Consider the following 27,500-nt stretch of genomic DNA (forward strand, 5'->3'; position numbering starts at 1 on the left):
CCACTCACCTTGGATCACAAACCATGTCACCATCCACACACTCCACTCACCTTGGATCACAAACCATGTCACCATCCACACACTCCACTCACCTTGGATCACAAACCACGTCACCATCCACACACTCCACTCACCTTGGATCACAAACCACGTCACCATCCACACACTCCACTCACCTTGGATCACAAACCATGTCACCATCCACACACTCCACTCACCTTGGATCACAAACCACGTCACCATCCACACACTCCACTCACCTTGGATCACAAACCACGTCACCATCCACACACTCCACTCACCTTGGATCACAAACCATGTCACCATCCACACACTCCACTCACCTTGGATCACAAACCATGTCACCATCCACACACTCCACTCACCTTGGATCACAAACCACGTCACCATCCACACACTCCACTCACCTTGGATCACAAACCACGTCACCATCCACACACTCCACTCACCTTGGATCACAAACCATGTCACCATCCACACACTCCACTCACCTTGGATCACAAACCACGTCACCATCCACACACTCCACTCACCTTGGATCACAAACCATGTCACCATCCACACACTCCACTCACCTTGGATCACAAACCACGTCACCATCCACACACTCCACTCACCTTGGATCACAAACCATGTCACCATCCACACACTCCACTCACCTTGGATCACAAACCACGTCACCATCCACACACTCCACTCACCTTGGATCACAAACCATGTCACCATCCACACACTCCACTCACCTTGGATCACAAACCATGTCACCATCCACACACTCCACTCACCTTGGATCACAAACCATGTCACCATCCACACACTCCACTCACCTTGGATCACAAACCATGTCACCATCCACACACTCCACTCACCTTGGATCACAAAACTCACATTTTCCAAGCTCAAAACCATTCCTGGAATTTCCAAAGCCCTATTTTCACTTTTTCCTGGAAAGTTTTCACATGTTTTTCAACCATTTTTTGACCTTCAAAACATTCCTCTTAGTTGGGTCAAAAATGCTCTTTTTTTCAGACAAATTCCCAGTTTTTCCCGAAATTCCAGGAATTCCAAAATACCCATTCTCAAGCCGAGCTGTTACTACGTCAACATTTTTCAACCGATTCCAAAACGTCTAACACCACCCCATTCATATCATCTAGGACAATTGTGCTAGTATCAATATTTTCTAAAATTCCCACATTTCCAGGAAATTCCCATTCAAATGAATTGACATATTCATAGTTCGACAGTGCTCTAGATTCTCCAAATTTTGCACAATTTTTAAAGCCGATTCCCACCTTTCAACCATCCACACACACTACTCTCCCACATGTCAAACACAAAACAGGTTTTCCCTTCCCCAAAATTCCTGGTTTTCCCATAATTTCCCGGAATTTTCTCCCCAGGGACAATGAATGGGCGTTATACAATCTACTCCATATCCCATGTTTCTTAACCGATATGAACCGTTCCAACATCCACACACTCCACTCACCCTGGACAAAAAAACTCCCATTTTCCAAGTTAAAAAACATTCCTGGAATTTCCAAAGCCCTATTTTCAATTCTTCCTGGAAAGTTTCCCCAGTTCACATTTTTCAACCGTTTTTGACCATTCCACCTTCAAAACATTCCTCTTAGTTAGGAAAACAAATGCTCCTATTTTTTTTCTTGTACAAATTCACGGTTTTCCAGAAATTCCAGGAATTCCAAAATACCCATTCTCAAGTCAAACTGTTACTACGTCAACATTTTTCAACCGATTCCAAAACGTCTAACACCACCCCATTCATATCATCTAGGACAATTTTGCTAGTATCATTATTTTCTAAAATTCCCACATTTCCAGGAAATTCCCATTGAAATGAATTGACATATTCATAGTTCGACAGTGCTCTAAATTCTCCAAATGTTGCACCATTTTTAAAGCCGATTCCCACCTTTCAACCATCCCCACACACTACTCTCCCACATGTCAAACACAAAACAGGTTTTCCCTTCCTCAAAATTCCTGGTTTTCCCATAATTTCCCGGAATTTTCTCCCCAGGGACAATGAATGGGCATTATACAATCTACTCCATATCCCATGTTTCTTAACCGATATGAACCGTTCCAACATCCACACACTCCACTCACCCTGGACAAAAAAACTCCCATTTTCCAAGTTAAAAAACATTCCTGGAATTTCCAAAGCCCTATTTTCAATTCTTCCTGGAAAGTTTCCCCAGTTCACATTTTTCAACCGTTTTTCACCATTCCACCTTCAAAACATTCCTCTTAGTTAAGAAAACAAATGCTCCTATTTTTTTTCTTGTACAAATTCACGGTTTTCCCGAAATTCCAGGAATTCCAAAATACCCATTCTCAAGTCAAACTGTTACTACGTCAACATTTTTCAACCGATTCCAAAACGTCTAACACCACCCCATTCATATCATCTAGGACAATTTTGCTAGTATCATTATTTTCTAAAATTCCCACATTTCCAGGAAATTCCCATTCAAATGAATTGACATATTCATAGTTCGACCAAATTTTGCACCATTTTTAAAGCCGATTCCAACCTTTCAACCATCCCCACACACTACTCTCCCACATGTCAAACACAAAACATGTTTTCCCTTCCCCCAAATTCCTGGTTTTCCTGGAAATTTCTCCCCATTGACAATAAATGGGAACTATACAATCTAGTCCATATCCCACGTTTCTTAACCGATACGAACCATTCCAACATCCACACACGCCACTCCCCCTGGACAAAAAAACTCCCATTTTCTAAATAAAAAAAAATTCCTAGAATTTCCAAAGCCTTATTTTCAATTCATCCTGGTAAGTTTTCCCAGTTCACATATTTCAACCATTGACCTTCAAGACATTCCTCTTAGTTGGGACCACAAATGCTCCTATTTCTTTTTCATACAAATTCCACAAATTTTCCCGGAATTCCAGGAATTCCGAAATACCCATTCTCAAGTCTAACTGCTACTACGTCGACATTTTTCAACCGATTCCAAAACTTTCAACACCAACTCATTCATATCACCTAGGACATGGGTCACCAACGCGGTGCCCGCGGGCGACTCATCTGGTCCTTACGGGCGACCTGGTGCCCGTAAGGACCTGTTATAAAAAAAAAAAAAAAAAAAGTTAAAAAAAAAAATTTTTTTTTTTTTTTTTTTTTTTTTAATTAAATCTTCATAGAAAAAACACAAGATACACTTTCAATCAGTGCATCAACCCAAACAACCTCCCCCATGCACACTCATCCACACAAAAGGGGTTATTTATTTCTGCTACCAATATTCTGGTTCCCACAACATAGACAACACATCTGCAAGGGACACAGTCCCTGAACACAACATAGACAACACATCTGCAAGGGACACAGTCCCTGAAGCACACGATTGTATAGGCTGCTGGTCCATTAACATTTTCATTAATTACTATTTTTTATGTAATTATTTTTATATTGTTTTACTTTCTTTTTTATCCAAGAAAATGTTTTTTATTTATTTATCTTATTTTATTTTATTTTAAAAAAAAAAAGGGCCTTATCTTCAACAGACCAGGTTGTCAATGAAATTAGATTTTTTTAAAGGGTTTTTTAAACCAGGCCCAGTCCAGATAATGTCCAAGTCGGACTCAGCAACACACACCTTCATTCATGTACACAGAAAAAAATTAGGGAACACAACAGATTGCATATAATTTATAAACAAAACACTTTGCATTCCATTCGAAAGGACGTTCCCCTTAGATTTCCGATCCTTAACATTTTACATTTATCATAATTAAGCTTAAGGCCAGATTGCTGTGAAAATATGTCCAAAAGATTAAGAAGGTTCCGCAAACAATGAGGAAAAATCTTATCTTTGTGAATCAGCCTTTTCTGACATGAACTTCATCAAGAACAAACACAGAACACGCCTCACTGATGCACATCTGCAAGACTCACTCAGAGTTGCAGTGTCAAGTTACACACCAGAGTACAACACACTAGTTAACAGCATGCAATGCCAGGCTTCCCACTAACTGACAAAGAAACAGATAACAGATTTGGTGTCCAGTTCAAAGTGTGACATGATTTAAAAATTTGAGAGTTTACTTTTGTATTTTACATGAGTTATTATTTGTACAAACATGGTGCAAAGTAATTCATGATTTGTTAAAAAATGTTAGTGGCTAGCTAGTTAAAATGGGATATTGTGATTTCACAAGACTGTCTTAGAAGTGATCATTTGAAAATGTTCAATTTGAAAAATGTGCACTTAGAGAAAATGTAAAAATAAAGTGTTGCATATTGATATTTATCTGTTTCTATATATATTTATTGTGAGAAATCATTAAGATGATCAGTGTTTCCACAAAGATAAATATCATTAATTATTAATAATAACAGAGTTAAAGGTAAATTGAGCAAATTGGCTACTTCTGGCAATTTATTGAAGTGTGTATCAAACTGGTAGCCCTTCGCATTAATCACTACCCAAGAAGTAGCTCTTGCTTTCAAAAAGGTTGGTGACCCCTGACCTAGGACATTATCTAGCATCAATATTTTCCCAAATTCCCGGTTATCCCGAAATATCCACATTTCCAGGAAATTGCCATTCAACTGAGTTGACGTATTCATAGTTCTACAATACACTTTGCACCGATTTTAAACCTGATTCCGACTCTACTCTTCCCATATATGGAACACAAAACATGTTTTCCCTTTACCAAAATTCCAGGATTTCCCAGAATGGTCTCCCCGTTGACAATGAATGGGAACTATACAATCTACTTCACGTCCCACGTTTTTTAACCGGTTTGAACGGTTCCAACATCCACTCACTTCACTCGGGCATTCACACAAACTTAACTTAACTTTGCTATTCTACTGCTTCTTGTCTTCATTGAAGGATTGAGGAGTGAAATCCTGAGTTTTGGTAGCAACATTCACAAGATGAAACATTCCACCTTGCCCTGAAGTGTGTCGTGGTGTTTCAGAGGCAGAGAAGACTCGACTGCAGTTGAGTAATAGTCCTTGCTAGCAGTAATTGACGGGTGGATGTAACGGATAGCTGAGTGTCACTTTAAGATGTGCACAAAGTGACGTCCATAAAGCTAATTGGGAGTTAGCCAGGCTTTCAACTATTGTCCACGGGAGCAGGAAATCCTATTAGGTGTGACCCACATCATGTTCATGCATCAATCAATCAATCAATTATTGGTATTTGCAGGAACGAGCACGTATGATCTGGATGGATGGTTCACTCAATAGAAGCTTTAAAGTGCACTTGACCAAATGAAACGTCTTTTCATTTATCTCCATGCTGCAAACACCTGCCTGTACGCTGATCACCATGTCATCCTCCTTGGCAACTCACCACTTTTCTTCCACTGCATTTCTCACGTGTTTAGGGATTTCACATTTGGAAATTAAATTCCACTGACAGGGAGTTTGAAGCACTTGGACCAAACCCTTTTTTAAAAACGTGCACGTTTTTGTTGTTGAGGAAAATAACATCTTTGTATTTTGTGATGTTCAAATTGAACAGATTAGGAATCCTTAATTAACATGAAATGAATGATAAATACTGGCGACGCATTCAAAGACAAGACAGAAATAAACAAGATGGTTATTACAGCAATAGCAAACTTGTGTGATGCTCGTATTTCCAGGGGTCTGTGAATGCACCTCACTCCTCATAACAGGAAGTGTTGTGTCGCTATTGCTGAGGCTACTGGCTAGCGCTGCTGTTAGCGTGTTGATGGCATGATGTTAGCGTGATGTTGGCATGATGTTAGCGTGTTGACTACATGTTGTTGGCATGATGTTGGGGTGTAGGTACCCTGTTAATGGCATGTTGTTGGCGTGTTGTTGGGGTGTTTGTACCATGTTGATGGCGTGTTGTTAGCGGGTTCATGGTGTGTTGTTAGCGTGTTGATGGTGTGTTGTAGAGGTGTTGGTACCATGTTAATGGCATGTTGTTGGGGTGTTTGTACCATGCTGATGGTGTGTTGGTAGTGTGTTCATAGTGTGTTGTTAGCGTGTTGATGGTGTGTTGTTGAGGTGTTGGTACCATGTTAATGGCATGTTGATGGTGTGTTGTTAGCGTGTTGATGGCATGTTGTTGGGGTGTTTGTACCATGTTGATGGCGTGTTGTTAGCGGGTTCATGGTGTGTTGTTAGCGTGTTGATGGTGTGTTGTAGAGGTGTTGGTACCATGTTAATGGCATGTTGTTGGGGTGTTTGTACCATGCTGATGGTGTGTTGGTAGTGTGTTCATAGTGTGTTGTTAGCGTGTTGATGGTGTGTTGTTGAGGTGTTGGTACCATGTTAATGGCATGTTGATGGTGTGTTGTTAGCGTGTTGATGGCATGTTGTTGGGGTGTTTGTACCATGTTGATGGCGTGTTGTTAGCGGGTTCATGGTGTGTTGTTAGCGTGTTGATGGTGTGTTGTAGAGGTGTTGGTACCATGTTAATGGCATGTTGTTGGGGTGTTTGTACCATGCTGATGGTGTGTTGGTAGTGTGTTCATAGTGTGTTGTTAGCGTGTTGATGGTGTGTTGTTGAGGTGTTGGTACCATGTTAATGGCATGTTGATGGTGTGTTGTTAGCGTGTTGATGGTGTGTTGTTGGGGTGTTTGTACCATGTTGGTGGCGTGTTGATGGCGTGGTGGTACCATGTTGATGGCATGATGATGCCTTGTTGTTGGGGTGTTGGTACCATGTTAATGGCATGTTGTTGGCATGTTGTTGGGGTGTTTGTACCATGTTCAGGGTGTGTTGTTAGCATGTTGATGGCGTGTTGTTGGGGTGTTGGTACCATGTTGATGGTGTGTTGTTAGCGTGTTGATGGCATGTTGTTGGGGTATTGGTACCATGTTAATGGCATGTTGATGGTGTGTTAGCGTGTTTATGGTGTGTTGTTGGGGTTTTTGTACTATGTTGGTGGCGTGTTGATGGCGTGGTGGTACCATGTTGATGGCATATTGATGCCTTGTTTTTGCGGTGTTAATGGCATTTCTGTTGGGGTGTTTATGGCATGTTGATGACATGTCAATGGTATGTTGATACCATGTTGATGGCATGTCGATACCATGTCGATGGCATGCCAATGGCATGTTGATACCATGTTGATGGCATGTCGATACCATGTCGATGGCGTGTTGTTAGCGTTTTTATGGTGTGTTGTTAGCGTGTTGATGGTGTGTTGTTGATGTGATGTTGGCATGATGTTAGCGTGTTGATTACATGTTGTTGGCATGATGTTGGGGTGTTCGTACCCTGTTAATGGCATGTTGTTGGCGTGTTGTTGGGGTGTTTGTACCATGTTGATGGCGTGTTGTTAGCGTGTTGTTGGGGTGGTTGTACCATGTTGATGGCGTGTTTTTAGCGTGTTGTTGGGGTGTGTGTACCATGTTGATGGCGTGTTGTTAGCGTTTTTATGGTGTGTTGTTGGCGTGTTGTTGGCATGGCGTTAGCGTGTTGATTACATGTTGTTGGCATGGTGTTGGGGTGTTGGTACCCTGTTAATGGCATGTTGTTGGCGTGTTATTGGGGTGTTTGTACCATGTTGATGGTGTGTTGTTAGCATGTTGTTGGGGCGTTTGTACCATGTTGATGGCGTGTTGTTAGCGTTTTGATGGTGTGTTGTTAGCGTGTTGATGGCGTGATGTTGGGGTGTTGTTGGGGTGTTGTTACTCTGTTAATGGCATGTTGTTGGCGTGTTTGACCATGTTGATGGCGTGTTGTTAGCGTTTTGATGGTGTGTTGTTAGCATGTTGATGGCGTGTTGTTGGGGTGTTTGTACCATGTTGGTGGCGTGTTGATGGCGTGGTGGTACCATGTTGATGGCATGATGATGCCTTGTTGTTGGGGTGTTGGTACCATGTTGGTGGTGTGTTGATGGCGTGTTGTTGGGGTGTTTGTACCATGTTGATGGTGTGTTGTTAGCATGTTCATGGCGTGTTGTTGGCGTGTTGTTGGTGTGTTTGTACCATGTTGATGGTGTGTTGTTAGCTTGTTCATGGTGTGTTGTTAGCGTGTTGATGGCGTGTTGTTGGGGTGTTGTTGGGGTGTTGGTACCATGTTAATGACATGTTGATGGTGTGTTGTTAGCGTGTTGATGGCGTGTTGTTATGGTATTGGTACCATGTTAATGGCTTGTTGATGGTGTGTTAGCGTGTTGATGGTGTGTTGTTGGGGTTTTCGTACCATGTTGATGGCGTGTTGATGCCTTGTTTTTGCGGTGTTAATGGCATTTCTGTTGGGGTTTTTATGGCATGTTGATGACATGTCAATGGCATGTTGATACCATGTCGATGGCATGTCAATGGCACGTTGATACCATGTTAATGGCATGTCAATGGGATGTCGATGGCATGTTGACATGTCGATGGCATGTTGATGGCATGTTGACATGTCGATGGCATGTTGACATGTCGATGGCATGTTGATGGCATGTTGAAGACATGTCGGTGGCGTGTCGATGACATGTTGTTGTTGGTAGATGATTGTGTGCCAAACCAAATGTCTTGTGTGATGTTCATGTAGAAAACAAGGTTGATGGAGACAAGGACCAGAGTGGTCCAGGATCTAGTGGGTGTTGTAGAAAACAAGGTTGATGGAGACAAGGACCAGAGTGGTCCAGGATCTAGTGGGTGTTGTAGAAAACAAGGTTGATGGAGACAAGGACCAGAGTGGTCCAGGATCTAGTGGGTGTTGTAGAAAACAAGGTTGATGGAGACAAGGACCAGAGTGGTCCAGGATCTAGTGGGTGTTGTAGAAAACAAGGTTGATGGAGACAAGGACCAGAGTGGTCCAGGATCTAGTGGGTGTTGTAGAAAACAAGGTTGATGGAGACAAGGACCAGAGTGGTCCAGGATCTAGTGGGTGTTGTAGAAAACAAGGTTGATGGAGACAAGGACCAGAGTGGTCCAGGATCTAGTGGGTGTTGTAGAAAACAAGGTTGATGGAGACAAGGACCAGAGTGGTCCAGGATCTAGTGGGTGTTGTAGAAAACAAGGTTGATGGAGACAAGGACCAGAGTGGTCCAGGATCTAGTGGGTGTTGTAGAAAACAAGGTTGATGGAGACAAGGACCAGAGTGGTCCAGGATCTAGTGGGTGTTGTAGAAAACAAGGTTGATGGAGACAAGGACCGGAGTGGTCCAGGATCTAGTGGGTGAAGTAGAAAACAAGGTTGATGGAGACAAGGACCAGAGTGGTCCAGGATCTAGTGGGTGTTGTAGAAAACAAGGTTGATGGAGACAAGGACCAGAGTGGTCCAGGATCTAGTGGGTGTTGTAGAAAACAAGGTTGATGGAGACAAGGACCGGAGTGGTCCAGGATCTAGTGGGTGAAGTAGAAAACAAGGTTGATGGAGACAAGGACCAGAGTGGTCCAGGATCTAGTGGGTGTTGTAGAAAACAAGGTTGATGGAGACAAGGACCAGAGTGGTCCAGGATCTAGTGGGTGTTGTAGAAAACAAGGTTGATGGAGACAAGGACCAGAGTGGTCCAGGATCTAGTGGGTGAAGTAGAAAACAAGGTTGATGGAGACAAGGACCAGAGTGGTCCAGGATCTAGTGGGTGTTGTAGAAAACAAGGTTGATGGAGACAAGGACCAGAGTGGTCCAGGATCTAGTGGGTGAAGTAGAAAACAAGGTTGATGGAGACAAGGACCAGAGTGGTCCAGGATCTAGTGGGTGTTGTAGAAAACAAGGTTGATGGAGACAAGGACCAGAGTGGTCCAGGATCTAGTGGGTGTTGTAGAAAACAAGGTTGATGGAGACAAGGACCAGAGTGGTCCAGGATCTAGTGGGTGTTGTAGAAAACAAGGTTGATGGAGACAAGGACCAGAGTGGTCCAGGATCTAGTGGGTGTTGTAGAAAACAAGGTTGATGGAGACAAGGACCGGAGTGGTCCAGGATCTAGTGGGTGTTGTAGAAAACAAGGTTGATGGAGACAAGGACCAGAGTGGTCCAGGATCTAGTGGGTGTTGTAGAAAACAAGGTTGATGGAGACAAGGACCGGAGTGGTCCAGGATCTAGTGGGTGAAGTAGAAAACAAGGTTGATGGAGACAAGGACCGGAGTGGTCCAGGATCTAGTGGGTGAAGTAGAAAACAAGGTTGATGGAGACAAGGACCAGAGTGGTCCAGGATCTAGTGGGTGATGTAAACCTGACCAAGTGCTGCTTGTCTCTGCAGAACAAGTCCACCTTACTGCTGTGCTGACCTCTACTCTCTGAGGACAGGAGAGATGGTCAAGTCCATCCAGTTCAAGACCCAGATCTATGATCTACACTGCAACACTCAGTATGTCAGACTACCAACACTGGACTCTACTCTACTGTACTTCCTTCTTCCTGTCTACTGTACTTCCTTCTTCCTGTCAGCATTCTAGCAGTCAGCCTGCAGGAGAAGATCGCTGCGTTCGACAGCTGCACCTTCACCAAGAAGTTTTTTGTCACAAGTAAGTTTGTTGTCACTTCCTAATTGGACACTTTCTTCTCTACTTCCGCAGCCAAACACCTTAGAGTCATATAACTTGGTGTGTGAAACATGCTACCATTAGCACACATGCTAAGTGTCAGCATGCTCATTGTTAGGCCAGCTCTGTAGCTCATTGTGTCGGGGTCACACCTAAAACTCAACGTATTCAGACACTCGGCATCATCTCAGAAGTACGCCGGCTTCCAGAGGTTCAAAGCACAGAAAGCAGGCCCTTCAAAATTTCAGCGAGAATGTTCTAGTCCAGGGGTCACCAACCTTTTTGAAAGCAAGAGCTACTTCTTGGGTAGTGATTAATGCGAAGGGCTACCAGTTTGATACACACTTAAATAAATTGCCAGAAATAGCCAATTTGCTCAATTGACCTTTAACTCTATGTTATTATTAATAATGAATGATATTTACACTTAATTGAACGGTTTAAAAGAGGAGAAAACACGAAAAAAAATGACAATTAAATTTTGAAACATAGTTTATCTTCAATTTCGAATCTTTAAAATTCTAAATTCAACCGAAAAAAAGAAGACAAAAACTTAAAAAAAATAATTTATGGAACATCATTAGTAATTTTTCCTGATTAAGATTAATTTTAGAATTTTGATGACATGTTTTAAATAGGTTAAAATCCAATCTGCACTTTGTTAGAATATATAACAAATTGGACCAAGCTATATTTCTAACAAAGACAAATCATTATTTCTTATAAATTTTCCGGAACAAACATTTTTAAATCGATTCAAAAGACTTTGAAATAAGATTTAAATTTGATTCTACAGATTTTCCAGATTTGCCAGAATAATTTTTTTGAATTTTAATCATAATAAGTTTGAAGAAATAATTCACAAATATTCTACGTCGAAAAAACAGAAGCTAAAATGAAGAATTAAATTACAATTGATTTATTATTCTTTACAATAAAAAAAATACATTTACTTGAACATTGATTTAAATTGTCAGGAAAGAAGAGGAAGGAATTTAAAAGGTAAAAAGGTATAAATCATTTTTAAGGTTGTATTTTTTTCTCTAAAATTGTCTTTCTGAAAGTTATAAGAAGCAAAGTAAAAAAATGAATGAATTTATTTAAACAAGTGAAGACCAAGTCTTTAAAATATTTTCTTGGATTTTCAAATTCTGTTTGAGTTTTGTCTCTCTTAGAATTAAAAATGTCGGGCAAAGCGAGACCAGCTTGCTAGTAAATAAATACAATTTAAAAAATCGAGGCAGCTCACTGGTAAGTGCTGCTATTTGAGCTATTTTTAGAACAGGCCAGCGGGCTACTCATCTGGGGCCGTACTTATCAAGCTTCTTAGAGTGCCATTTTACACTTAAGTCCTGAGAATTTGCGAAATTTAGTCCTACTCTCAAACTTAAGAATAAAAGCTTTTTATCAACGTTCTTAAGTCTAAGAATCACTCCTACTCTCCACGATATTTAAGAGACCTTCAGAGGTGTCTTAAGTGGTTAGGAGTTGCCAGCAGGGGATGGCACTGAGGCGAGAGAGACGTGCGCCAACATTCAGGGAACGGAACAATGTTTTTTTTTTTTTTTGATGACGAGCAGCTGATCAAACGGTATCGTTTAGACAGAGCGGATATTATTTTTGTCACAGATTTAATACTTTTCGATTCCTTGTTGATTTCTGCATGTGTCTGCAGTGGGCTAGTATATATAGAGCCACCCACACCAGTTTCAAATTAGTTGCCTAATTAATGAATTGGAAAGAAAATGTTATGACAGTAGCGTATGTGTGTGGCCGTGAGGTGAGTGACGTCAGTGAGTGTGTGGGCGAGAGAAGAGAGGGAGCGGTAGCGTGAGTGCCGGCGGGGACTAGTTTGTTTTGTATTATTTTGTAGTTTATTGTCAAAATATACACTCCCATTGTCCACTTCAATATTTCCAAGATATTTCTTTATTCTTAGACAAGGGATTCCCTTCCGTGATTGGTCATTTCTATGGACACAGAAATGACGTCACCTAAAATTGCGTTTACGGCACATAGTAATGTCGTAATTCAGCTCTGAGTGTGACACTTAAGATTCAGTCCTACACTTCGCTGAAAGTGTGAGTAAGACGCTTGATAACTAACTTTTAAGTGCAGCTTTCAGCCAAGAATTTATTTACTCTTAAGTCAACTCTTAGCAGACTTCTTAGGAGTCATTCTAAGAAGCTTGATAAGTACGGCCCCTGGTCCTTACGGGCTACCTGGTGCCCGCGTTGGTGACCCCTGGTTCTAGTCGGTGTGTTTACTAACGCGTTGCTTGAACTCACACAAATGCAAGTCAGACCTTTGGATAAAACCCAATGAATATTTCCTCACTATTTATATATCTGAGCTTCTTCAATGCAAACGTAATCTAAGGTTCTCATGAAGGTTCCTTGCAGTCCCAGGAAGAAAAGCAGACATTATTGCCAGGCGGCTGCTGTCATTGACTGGAATAAACGGACTTTAGCGTCTGGTGTCTGCTTGTCTTCCCTATCAGCGTCTGGCCAGCAGGAAGCAAACATCCTCAACAGTTATTAATTGTCTCTGATTGTGCAAGCTCCTCTCATCTTGTGTGTCTGAAGCTGTTAGATCATCTTCCTGTAAACATATGTCCGCTGGAAATGAAGTTAAACCTATTTGATGCTTTCTGAAAGATTTCTGGACAGTAAATGCAAGTTATGACTAGTCTGTCTTTTTTTTCCTGCGGCCTTATTGGGACAGAATAGAAAGAAGTCCAATAACAAGATGGAACAGATACATCATGAGTGTGTATCTGAAGTATTTGATGCCCCTGCAGACATAGAAGAAAGCACTCCTGATCTCATGGACACAACTAAGTAGACAAGATGGTAGACCTGCACAAAGATGGTAGACCTGCACAAGACTAGAATGTGCTTCAAGACCAAATGCAGTTGAAATAAAACAGTGGACATGAGAGGTGGGGGAATAATAGATTTGACATGCGTTGCAATTCAGACATGGACGATTATAGAATTGATTAGTAAAGGTCAATAATCAATGTATTTATTGTAAATAAAGTCATGCAGACAGTTCTAATATTTGACAGTTCCTTTATTTTAGGGCAGTAATGTTCCAGTTTTGTACACATTTTCACCAACTTAATAAATGTGATGAGAATTGATAATTTAATTCTTAATTAATTAATCTTAGTCTTAATTTAATCTTAATTTAATCGTAATAAACTTCATTACTCTTAATAATCTTAATATTCTTAATATAATTAATTAATTAATTGAATAAATGTGATGAGAATTTCATCAACTTAATAAATATGATGAGAATTAATTGACAAATTAATTCTTAATTGATTAATCTTAGTCTTAATTTAATCTTAATTTAATCGTAATAAACTTCATTACTCTTAATAATCTTAATTAATCTTAATACTCTTAATATAATTCATTAATTCTTAATTAATCAATTAATTAATTGAATAAATGTGATGAGAATTTCATCAACTTAATAAATGTGATGAGAATTAATTGATAAATTAATTCTCAATGAATTAATCTTAATAATTGTAACTAATCTTAGTTTTAATTTAATCGTAATAATCTTAATTAATCTTAATTCTTAATAAAATTAATCAATTAATTCTTAATTCATCAATGTAATTAATTGAATAAATGTGATGAGAATTTCATCAACTTAATAAATGTGATGAGAATTAATTGATAAATTGATTCTTAATTAATTAATCTTAATAATTTAAACTAATCTTAGTCTTAATTTAATCGTAATAATCTTAATTAATCTTAATTCTTAATCAAATTAATTAATTAATTCTTAATTAATCAATGTAATTAATTGAATAAATGTGATGAGAATTTCATCAACTTAATAAATGTTGTGAGAATTAATTGAACTGTTTGTTATCATGAATGATTTGTTTTTTTAGGTTGTAAGTGATAAAGGCTTATTTAGTCAAACCAAATGTAAAACTGCATCAATAATCAATTTTAAGGGAATGGTACATGGCACATGGTACATGGCACATGGTACATTTTTTTATTTTATTTTATTTTTTTAAATAAATTTTGATGTCTATTTTACTGTTTTAATTGGTTTTACCCTTTAAAAATAGTTTTTAATCATATTTATTTTTTATATTGTATCTGTATTTGGTTTTCTATTCATTTATTCTTTGTTTTTATTCAGTCATTGGTGTAGCATAATATTGTTTTTAATATTGTTTTTAATATTGTTTTCAACATGGCTGTGCAGCACTTTGGAAACATTCTTGTTGTGTAAATGTGCTATATAAATAAAGTGGATTGGATTGGTACATGGTAGCTCCTGAGTTGGAATGGAATCATGAGGTGGTCCAAAATGAATCCAAGCTGTCATGTGTGTAATTAAACATCTATATCCTCTTTATACGTCTCTAGATCGTAGACTACAAGACCTGTTCTTACTACCTTTTATGTATGATTTGATTGTATCCTTATTCCAGCTTTACTGCACCGAGACTAGTTGTGTAGTACTATAATAATAATAATAATAATACCTGGGATTTATATAGCGCTTTTCTAAGTACCCAAAGCCGCTTTACATGTTAAAAACCCATCATGCATTCACACCTGGTGGTGGTAAGCTACTTTTGTAGCCACAGCTGCCCTGGGGTAGACTGACGGAAGTCAGTACTAGTACTGTACTAGTCATTTTGACATCTCACTGAAGAGACGTGCAAGACTTGTGATGTCCACCAGCAAATGTGGGCTGGAACTCCTTTTAACCCATTCTTCTGGGTTGTTTCAGGCTGCTATCCTTCTCCTGGACACAATCTCAATCCTGTAGCTCTGGGCAGCCGCTGGCTAGCGTACGCTGAGAACAAGGTACAACACGGCAATGTACACGCATGTACACAAAACAAGGTACAAACATGTACACAACACAAGGTACAAACATGTACACAACACAAGGTACAACACAGGAATATACACACATGTACACAATACTTGGAGCAGGTATAGTAATACTTGTGTTGTCTTGCAGTGAAGACCAACTTTACTACAACTCAGTTCTTCTCCTGTGTGTGTGTGTCCATACATCATACAACCATCATAATAATAATAATAATATAGTTAAACAACCCATTGACTGCTTGCAGTTGATCAGGTGTCACCAGTCTTCTCCTGTGTGTGTCATACTTGATACAAGCATAATAATAATACTACTGTTATAGTAAAAGAAGCCACTGTGTGTTTCCAGTTGATCAGGTGTCACCAGTCTTCTCCTGTGTGTGTCATACTTGATACAAGCATAATAATAATACTACTGTTATAGTAAAAGAAGCCACTGTGTGTTTCCAGTTGATCAGGTGTCACCAGTCTCGAGGAGGAGCATGTGATGATAATTCACAATCTTACACAGCAACAGTGATCAATGCTGCCAAGGTACGTGATTATTGATCACTACTTTTCACCTTTCACCCACTTCTTGCTACTTTTGTGTGTGTTCATGTGTTCATATTGGACAACTAACAAATATTTGGGTAAATAACCATTCCATCTCATTCTCATTCCTGGCCTGGACTTTTGCTTCAGGGCCATTTTTGCAACGTATTATTTCTTCCAGTTATGATCATGAAACTTTTTGAGAACAGGTTACAGGTTAGGAAAAACTCCTTCTGGTTGCATGGAGGTGGCCTAAAATATATCTTTATTAAAACATATATAAATATATATATATATATATATATATATATATATATATATATATATATATATATATATATATATAGTGAAAAGAGCTGATGAAGTGAGTATGAGTCGGTACATTCATCAGATGAATAACCTGAAGAAGAAACTGGGATTTGTTACGTCTGGCAAAGGGGAGGAGTTTGAACACTTTGTGACCAGGAGGGGAGGAGTTTGAACACTTTGTGACCAGGAGGGGAGGAGTTTGAACACTTTGTGACCAGGAGGGGAGGAGTTTGAACACTTTGTGACCAGGAGGGGAGGAGTTTGAACACTTTGTGACCAGGAGGGGAGGAGTTTGAACACTTTGTGACCAGGAGGGGAGGAGTTTGAACACTTTGTGACCAGGAGGGGAGGAGTTTGAACACTTTGTGACCAGGAGGGGAGGAGTTTGAACACTTTGTGACCAGGAGGGGAGGAGTTTGAACACTTTGTGACCAGGAGGGGAGGAGTTTGAACACTTCGTGACCAGGAGGGGAGGAGTTTGAACACTTTGTGACCAGGAGGGGAGGAGTTTGAACACTTTGTGACCAGGAGGGGAGGAGTTTGAACACTTTGTGACCAGGAGGGGAGGAGTTTGAACACTTCGTGACCAGGAGGGGAGGAGTTTGAACACTTTGTGACCAGGAGGGGAGGAGTTTGAACACTTTGTGACCAGGAGGGGAGGAGTTTGAACACTTCGTGACCAGGAGGGGAGGAGTTTGAACGAAACTAAAACTCCAAACTAAAATTGTGGTTTGATGTAAATAAATTATCTTTACATTTGGAAAAGGCTGAATTTATGATATTCAGTAATAAAAAAAGGTAGAGGTTAGTTTATCCATAAACAATGTGAACATTGAGAAGGTGTCTGAAATCCGATTTCCTGATGAAAAGTTGACATGGAAAGCTCATATATAATAATAATAATAATAATAGATTTTATTTGTAAAAAGCACTTTATATTGAGCAAACAACCTCAAAGTGCAACAGTGTATTAAAAAAAAAATAATAATAATAATTTAAAAAAATAAAAAGATAATAAAAAATGAATAAAAATAAAAACTAGAACAGCCTAATAGCTAGAACTAGTATGCACATATCTAAAAAAAAGGCTTTTTTAAAAAGAAGGGTTTTTAAGCCTTTTTTATAAGCATCCACAGTTTGTGGTGCCCTCAGGTGGTCAGGGAGAGCCTTCCACAGACTGGGAGCGGCGGAGCAGAAATTGCAGGTGAAAAATAATAATAATAATGTTATATTGCTCAATTATTATTTCAGTTATTGTGCAGAAATATGGGGAAATACATATCCCAGCAACATAATGCTTTTATTTCTTTCACAGAAAAGAGTAATTGGTATTATTTTTAAAGTAGGATACACAAATCCACTCTTCATTAGGGCAGGATTATTCAAATTGCATACTTTATTAGTGATGTTCAAAGCTAGCAATAAAGTTCTTCCGAAGGACTTACAAAAGTTATTTGTGTTCACGTCTGAAGTTGACAACCACAGAAGGCCGCATGAATTTAAACATCCAAGAGCGTGAACACATTTGAAATAAATGTCTGTTGCTGCTGTGAAAGCATGGAATTCTCTAAAGACTTCAAAAGTTGCAAGAATATTTTTGAATTTAAATAGAGTTACAAAAAGAGACAACTGGAATTCTATCAAACTGAAATTTGATTTGGATTGGACGTGTCATTGTGAAAATGCTTGAACTAAAATGAAAAAGGATGTTGGAGTTGGTGGAGGGAACAGTGATGAAGTCACCTCAAATAATTTGTGTTAAAAAGGGGTCGGATAAATATAAGAATATTATTCTTCCTTATGCTCCTTTCTGATCATGGAAATGTGTAAGAAACAAAAAACAATGAAAGTGTCAACTGTACGTGGTTTGTATATACAGTATGCATTTTCATGCTTGTATATATGCATTTTCATGCTTGTATATATGCATTTTCATGCTTGTATATATGCATTTTCATGCTTGTATGTATGCATTTTCATGCTTGTATATATGCATTTTCATGCTTGTATACATGCATTTTCATGCTTGTATATATGCATTTTCATGTTTGTATATATGCATTTTCATGCTTGTATATATGCATTTTCATGCTTGTATATATGCATTTTCATGCTTGTATATATGCATTTTCATGCTTGTATATATGCATTTTCATGCTTGTATATTTATGCATTTTCATGCTTGTATATTTATGCATTTTCATGCTTGTATATATGCATTTTCATGCTTGTATATTTATGCATTTTCATGCTTGTATATTTATGCATTTTCATGCTTGTATATATGCATTTTCATGCTTGTATATATGCATTTTCATGCTTGTATATATGCATTTTCATGCTCGTGTATATGCATTTTCATGCTCGTATATATGCATTTTCATGCTCGTATATATGCATTTTCATGCTCGTATATATGCATTTTCATGCTTGTATATATGCATTTTCATGCTTGTGTATATGCATTTTCATGCTTGTGTATATGCATTTTCATGCTTGTATATATGCATTTTCATGCTTGTGTATATGCATTTTCATGCTTGTATATATGCATTTTCATGCTTGTATATATGCATTTTCATGCTTGTATATATGCATTTTCATGCTTGTATAGATGCATTTTCATGCTTGTATAGATGCATTTTCATGCTTGTATAGATGCATTTTCATGCTTGTATAGATGCATTTTCATGCTTGTGTATATGCATTTTCATGCTTGTGTATATGCATTTTCATGCTTGTATATATGCATTTTCATGCTTGTATATATGCATTTTCGTGCTTGTATATATGCATTTTCATGCTTGTATATATGCATTTTCATGCTTGTATATATGCATTTTCGTGCTTGTATATATGCATTTTCATGCTTGTATATATGCATTTACATGCTTGTATAGATGCATTTTCATGCTTGTGTATAGGCATTTTCATGCTTGTATATATGCATTTTCATGCTTGTGTATATGCATTTTCATGCTTGTATATATGCATTTTCATGCTTGTATATATGCATTTTCATGCTTGTATATATGCATTTTCATGCTTGTATATATGCATTTTCATGCTTGTATAGATGCATTTTCATGCTTGTATAGATGCATTTTCATGCTTGTATAGATGCATTTTCATGTTTGTATATATGCATTTTCATGCTTGTATATATGCATTTTCATGCTTGTATATATGCATTTTCATGCTTGTATATATGCATTTTCATGTTTGTATATATGCATTTTCAGGCTTGTATATATGCATTTTCATGCTTGTATGTATGCATTTTTATGAAAGGAATGAAAAGAAATGATGAGTAATAAAATATAGTGCCACAGGGAAGTGCACGGGAAGCATTGGCAAAGCTCTGCAGGTTTAGGTACGTTCTTGGACGCCAAGAAAGCAAAAGAACAGGTCTGGCATTAAAATCCAGGGACAGGACTCAGACAAGGGAAGTGGCGGAGGTAAACAGGAAGTGGAAAACCAAAATAAAAGCGCGGGACAGGAAATGGAACATATGGATACGGAGCGGAACATCTTGTCACTTAGTCAGGGATCTGCTACTGTTCCTGGTCAGCAGTTTGTTGGTCCTGATCAATAGTGTGTTTGGACTAGTCCAAAGTCCACAAGTGATTAGAAAACACATTAGTGTTGTGAATAATTCATGTCTCCTTGCCATGGACATGGCTGACACAGTGCAGAGCAGGCGTGCACAAGAAGACACTTAGTGGGCCTGAGACATCCCCAGACCTAACAAGCGCTGGGCGCCACACAGTATTGACGGGGCCGCCTCGTCTGAATGTCTGATTAGACTCTCCGGGGCCCCTTTGGCGCTGGCGTACACACAGTCGCACACCTTGGACTCCATTAGGCAAAGACAAGATAGAGCCACTTAAGGAGCACTATCCATTTCCCTTAATCGAGTCACAGAGGTGTGTTTGAGCCAGACACCGTGGCTGGCCCTTAAACGCACCCTCAGGACCCCCACTGCCTTTTATTTGTTGCCTGGACAAATACTCAGCCGGAGCATCGAGTAAATTAAGATCAAATGGACTTCTTTCAGTACAAACACAGACGTATATACTTACACATATATACATACATACACATATATACTTACACATATATACATACATACACACACATATATACTTACACATATATACATACATACACATATATACTTACACATATATACACATATATATATACATATGTACATACACATATATACATATATATGTACATATACATACATATGTACATATACATACATATACATATATACATACACATATATACATACATATGCACATATACATATATACATACACATATACATACACATATATACATACATATGCACATATACATATATACATACACATATACTGTATACATATATACATACACATATATACATACATATACATACATACATATGTACGTATATATACACATATAGTGATCTTCTTATAAATGTATATATACAGGAAAACCTAGCGAAAACATGAAGTAAAATAAGATCATATTTACTTCTTTCATAAGAAACACAGACATATACATATACATGTACACATTATAGTTGATCTTCTTATATATGTACATGTACATATATATATATATATATATATATATATATATATATATATATATATATATATATATATATATATATATATATATATATATATATATGTACATGTACATATATATATATATACACATATATATATATATATATATATATATATATATATATATATATATATATATATATATATATATATATATATATATATATATATATATATGTACATGTATATATACACACACATATATATATATATATATATATATATATATATATATATATATATATATATATATATATATATATATGTATATATATACAGGTGATGTCATCACATTGGGAAACAATACCAAGGGAACTCAGCTAGAGCATGAAATACAATACAATCATATTTACTTCTTTCATTAGAAACAAAGACATATATACATATACATATATATATATATATATATATATATATAAACATACATATATATATATATATATATATATATATATATATATATATATATATATATATATATATATATATATATATATATATATATATATATATATATATGTTGATCTTCTCATATACAAAAGTAGTTATTTCGTAGTGTAAATGTTAAATAAAAAGAGAATACAATGGTTTGCAAATCCTTTTCAACTTCTATTCAATAGAATAGACTGCAAAGACAAGATATTTCATCTTCACACTGAGAAACTTTATTATTTCTTGCAAATATTAGCTCGTTTGGAATTTGATGGCTGCAACATGTTTCAAAAAAGCTGGCACAAGTGGCAAAAAAGAGTGATAAAGTTGAGGAATGCTCATCAAAGACTTATTTGGAACATCCCACAGGTGAACAGGCTAATTGGGAACAGGTGGGTGCCATGATTGGCTATAAAAGCAGCTTCACAAACAAGGACGGGGCGAGGGTCACCACTTTGTCAACAAATGCCTGAGCTAATTGTTGAACAACAACATTTATCAATTGAGGGATTTCACCATCTACGCTCCGTAATATCATCAAAAGGTTGAGAGAATGTGGAGAAATCACTGCAGGTAAGCCATGAAATTACACACCTTGGATCCCTCAGGCATCAAAAAGCCACATCAGTGTGTAAAGGATATCACCACATGGGCTCAGGAACACTTCAGAAAACCACTGTCAGTAACTACAGTCGGTCGCTACATCTGTAAGTGCAAGTTAAAACTCTACTATGCAAAGCCACAGCCATTTATCAACAACACCCGGAACGCTTCGCTGGGCCCGAGCTCATCTAAGATGGACTGATGCAAAGTGGAAAAGTCTTCTGTGGTCTGACGAGTCCACATTTCAACAAAGAGAAAAATAAAAGAACCATCTGGACTGTTCTAGGGTGAAAGTGTAAAAGGCAGCATGTGTGATGGTATGGGGGTGTATTAGTGTGTGATGGTATGGGGGTGTATTAGTGTGTGATGGTATGGGGGTGTATTAGTGTGTGATGGTATGGGGGTGTATTAGTGTGTGATGGTATGGGGGTGTATTAGTGTGTGATGGTATGGGGGTGTATTAGTGTGTGATGGTATGGGGGTGTATTAGTGTGTGATGGTATGGGGGTGTATTAGTGTGTGATGGTATGGGGGTGTATTAGTGTGTGATGGTATGGGGGTGTATTAGTGTGTGATGGTATGGGGGTGTATTAGTGTGTGATGGTATGGGGGTGTATTAGTGGCCAAGGCATGGCTAACTTACTTGTTGTATTCTCTTTTTATTTAGCATTTACACAACCTGACAACTTCACTGCTTTTGTGTAATTAGCAGCTAAAATGTGGCAAATATGGATAAATGTGGAGAGTGTTTTGCATTTTTCCCATCATGCATTGTAATGGATGTCATTTAGAAATTTTTATTTATGGCTAATGGAGGTTTTTTTTAATAATATCCACAAAGTTGAGTGACAATATGATGAAGTAACATCTGAAGTTAAATAGACTTGATTAGCAAACATAAACGGTTGAACAAAGTAAAGGTGCTGCAAAGACAACAGGAAGTAGTGCAGGAGAACATGTTGAGCGCCTCCAGAGGTTCCTGATGCTGTTTAAAATGACTCCTTGTGTGTTTCCACCTGTTAGACCCTGAAGAGCGGCCTGACCATGGTTGGCAAGGTGGTGACCCAGTTGGCAGGTACTGTGCCAGCAAGCACGTCTGATGAAGAAGGTTCTCCTCACACTGGGAGTCGTCGTAGTCTCCATACCTCGGGGGTGGTCACCATCATTGACACGCACAGTGTTGGCGAAGGGCAGGTCAGTTTATTATTATTATTATTGTTATTATTATTATTATTATTATTATTATTATTATTATGGTTATTATTATTATTACTATCGTTGTTATAGTTATTAATATTATTATTGTTATTATTATTATTGTTATTATTATTATTATTATTGTTGTTATAGTTATTACTATTATTATTGTTATTATTATTATTGTTATTATTATTATTATTATTATTATTATTATTATGGTTATTATTATTATTACTATCGTTGTTATAGTTATTAATATTATTATTGTTATTATTATTATTGTTATTATTATTATTATTGTTGTTATAGTTATTACTATTATTATTGTTATTATTATTATTGTTATTATTATTATTATTATTATTACTGTTATTATTATTATTGCTATTATTGTTATTGCTATTATTATTGTTATTAGTATTATTGTTATTATTATTATTATTATTGTTAGTATTATAAATGTTATGAATATTATTATTATTATTGTTTTTATTAATGTTATTATTATTATTATTGTTATTATTATTATCATTATTATTATTACTGTTAGTATTAGTATTATTATTATAACCATTATGAATATCATTATTTTCTTTTTGAATTAATGTTATTATTATTATTACCGTTATTATTATTATTTTTACTATTATTATTATTATTATAAATATTATGAATATTACTATTATTATTGTTTTTATGAATATAATTATTATTATTATTGTTATTATTATTATTATTATTATTATTATTATGGGCCTGCTGCAATGCAAGCAGGCCCATATTATTATTGCTCATACTTCAAACTTTATTATAGTACTTCTATCTTATTCTGACGCGAACAATGCTAACATTAAAGTGGTAGCTTTTTGAGCTAATATTGCAACCGTTTACCCCAGAGTCATAGAACTTGGTATGTGACACTTAACTGCTAGCATGCTAATGTTAGCATGCTTGCATTACATTTTTTCTCTAATTAGACAACCATACACCTTACAGTCATATTACTTGGTATATGACACATGCTAACTGATAGCATGCTAACTGATTACATGTTAAATTTAGCTTGCTAATTTTTTGAGCTACTTTTGCAACCATTTTACCATTAACTTGGTAAGTGACACTTGTTAGCTGTTAGCATGCATACGATAGCCTGCTAGCAAGCTAACTTAAGCATGCTAACTTTTTCATCAAATTTTACACTTTTTTCTCCATTTCCCCACCTTACAGCCGTGTTACTTGAAATGTGAGACATGCTAACTGTTAGCATGCCATCGTTAGCACACATTCTAACTGTTAGCATTTTAATGTAAGCATGCTAACACTTTAGGCTAGCTCTGTAGCTCATATTGTACAGTTACACCTAAAACTCTGGGATTCAGACACATCTTCAAAGTACGGCGACCCCCGGCCCTAGGTCCAGGGCACAGATAGAAGGCCCTTCAAAATTTTCCACGGGTATTTTCTGGTTTTCTGTTTATTCTTTTCTTTTAGGCTATGTGCCTAAAAGAGAAAGATTGTGTCCACTTTAGAAAGTGTGTAACAATACGCAGTCACATTTTGTAGATGTGGTTGATTTTCACACAACGTAAACAAACTAGTGTATGAAATGACATTTTGTCGCACTCTGGCCTTCATGAAACTCCCGTTTGTGTGCGCCGTGTGTGTTGTCGCAGGTCCTGGTGAGCGAGGACTCTGACGGAGGAGGAGTGGTGGCTCACTTCCCGGCTCACGACAAGCCGATATCCTGCATGCAGTTCAGTCCCAGCGGTAACACAAACCAAGTTTCTTTACCTTTGTCAACAACAGATAACACACTTCTAAAAACACACAACTTTACTGGAGTTGTCTTTTTTTGCATCCCGGTGACGTTGAATAATAATAATAAAATAGCATCTGGGTCACAGTTGTGTACTTTGAGACACAAAGTACCAGCAGAGTACTGGTACTATGTCATCATGGTGTGGTACTTTCATCCAGCGGTCATGTTGGGTTAGGAACATAGAGAAAGTGTCCTGCTGTAGCACCATGAACATAGAGGAGGTGTCCTGCTGTAGCACCAGGAAGATAGTGAAAGTGTCCTGCTGTAGCACCAGGAAGATAGAGAAAGTGTCCTGCTGTAGCACCAGGAAGATAGAGAAAGTGTCCTGCTGTAGCACCAGGAAGATAGAGAAAGTGTCCTGCTGTAGCACCAGGAAGATAGAGAAAGTGTCCTGCTGTAGCACCAGGAAGATAGAGAAAGTGTCCTGCTGTAGCACCAGGAAGATAGAGAAAGTGTCCTGCTGTAGCACCAGGAAGATAGAGAAGGTGTCCTGCTGTAGCACCAGGGAGATAGAGAGAGTGTCCTGCTGTAGCACCAGGAAGATAGAGAAAGTGTCCTGCTGTAGCACCAGGAAGATAGAGAAAGTGTCCTGCTGTAGCACCAGGAAGATAGAGAAAGTGTCCTGCTGTAGCACCAGGAAGATAGAGAAAGTGTCCTGCTGTAGCACCAGGAAGATAGTGAAGGTGTCCTGCTGTAGCACCAGGAAGATAGAGAAGGTGTCCTGCTGTAGCACCAGGAAGATAGAGAAGGTGTCCTGCTGTAACACCAGGAAGATAGAGAAAGTGTCCTGCTGTAGCACCAGGAAGATAGAGAAGGTGTCCTGCTGTAGCACCAGGAAGATAGAGAAAGTGTCCTGCTGTAGCACCAGGAAGATAGAGAAGGTGTCCTGCTGTAGCACCAGGGAGATAGTGAAAGTGTCCTGCTGTAGCACCAGGAAGATAGAGAGAGTGTCCTGCTGTAGCACCAGGAAGATAGAGAAGGTGTCCTGCTGTAGCACCAGGGAGATAGTGAAAGTGTCCTGCTGTAGCACCAGGAAGATAGAGAAAGTGTCCTGCTGTAGCACCAGGAAGATAGAGAAAGTGTCCTGCTGTAGCACCAGGAAGATAGAGAAAGTGTCCTGCTGTAGCACCAGGAAGATAGAGAAAGTGTCCTGCTGTAGCACCAGGAAGATAGAGAGAGTGGAGGTTGATAAAGCATGAAGGACATGAGTCAGAGTGATGTAAGAAGTCGGTGTTAAAGTGCCAGCTGCTTCTATTTCAGGGTCTAATTAGAGGACAAGACGTTTGTTTTCTCACATGTCGTCTGAGTTGATGAGCAGCTAGCCTGCCAACACCACAACACATGTTCTCATGTCTCATAGTCGGGTTGACTAGTTCATGTTCTCATGTCTCATAGTCGGGTTGACTAGTTCATGTTCTCATGTCTCATAGTCGGGTTGACTAGTTCATGTTCTCATGTCTCATAGTCGGGTTGACTAGTTCATGTCTCATAGTCGGGTTGACTAGTTCATGTTCTCATGTCTCATAGTCGGGTTGACTAGTTCATGTTCTCATGTCTCATAGTCGGGTTGACTAGTTCATGTCTCATAGTCGGGTTGACTTGTTCATGTTCTCATGTCTCATAGTCGGGTTGACTAGTTCATGTTCTCATGTCTCATAGTCGGGTTGACTAGTTCATGTTCTCATGTCTCATAGTCGGGTTGACTAGTTCATGTCTCATAGTCGGGTTGACTAGTTCATGTTCTCATGTCTCATAGTCGGGTTGACTAGTTCATGTTCTCATGTCTCATAGTCGGGTTGACTAGTTCATGTCTCATAGTCGGGTTGACTAGTTCATGTTCTCATGTCTCATAGTCGGGTTGACTAGTTCGTGTTCTCATACTCGGGTTGACTAGTTCATGTTCTCATGTCTCATAGTCGGGTTGACTAGTTCATGTTCTCATGTCTCATAGTCGGGTTGACTAGTTCATGTTCTCATGTCTCATAGTCGGGTTGACTAGTTCATGTCTCATAGTCGGGTTGACTAGTTCATGTCTCATAGTCGGGTTGACTAGTTCATGTTCTCATGTCTCATAGTCGGGTTGACTAGTTCATGTTCTCATGTCTCATAGTCGGGTTGACTAGTTCATGTTCTCATGTCTCATAGTCGGGTTGACTAGTTCATGTCTCATAGTCGGGTTGACTAGTTCATGTTCTCATGTCTCATAGTCGGGTTGACTAGTTCATGTCTCATAGTCGGGTTGACTAGTTCATGTTCTCATGTCTCATAGTCGGGTTGACTAGTTCATGTTCTCATGTCTCATAGTCGGGTTGACTAGTTCATGTTCTCATGTCTCATAGTCGGGTTGACTAGTTCATGTTCTCATAGTCGGGTTGACTAGTTCATGTTCTCATACTCGGGTTGACTAGTTCATGTTCTCATGTCTCATAGTCGGGTTGACTAGTTCATGTTCTCATGTCTCATAGTCGGGTTGACTAGTTCGTGTTCTCATACTCGGGTTGACTAGTTCATGTTCTCATGTCTCATAGTCGGGTTGACTAGTTCATGTTCTCATGTCTCATAGTCGGGTTGACTAGTTCATGTTCTCAT

The 27,500-nt window shown here is 38.2% G+C and overlaps 1 protein-coding gene across 1 annotated transcript in view; it reads left to right on the forward strand.

Moving 5' to 3' along the window:
• The window catches only part of bcas3 (BCAS3 microtubule associated cell migration factor), a 293,366-nt gene that overhangs the window by 51,474 nt on the left and 214,392 nt on the right, over positions 1-27,500 (forward strand). The window contains exons 8-13 of the mRNA XM_062067335.1: positions 10,215-10,322; positions 10,403-10,479; positions 15,280-15,356; positions 15,834-15,917; positions 22,916-23,086; positions 24,766-24,859. Of these exons, the coding sequence (XP_061923319.1) occupies positions 10,215-10,322; positions 10,403-10,479; positions 15,280-15,356; positions 15,834-15,917; positions 22,916-23,086; positions 24,766-24,859 (611 nt within the window). The remainder of the gene's footprint in view (positions 1-10,214; positions 10,323-10,402; positions 10,480-15,279; positions 15,357-15,833; positions 15,918-22,915; positions 23,087-24,765; positions 24,860-27,500) is intronic.

This window comes from Entelurus aequoreus, linkage group LG13, assembly GCF_033978785.1.
Source record: "Entelurus aequoreus isolate RoL-2023_Sb linkage group LG13, RoL_Eaeq_v1.1, whole genome shotgun sequence".
Classification (NCBI taxonomy): domain Eukaryota; kingdom Metazoa; phylum Chordata; class Actinopteri; order Syngnathiformes; family Syngnathidae; genus Entelurus; species Entelurus aequoreus.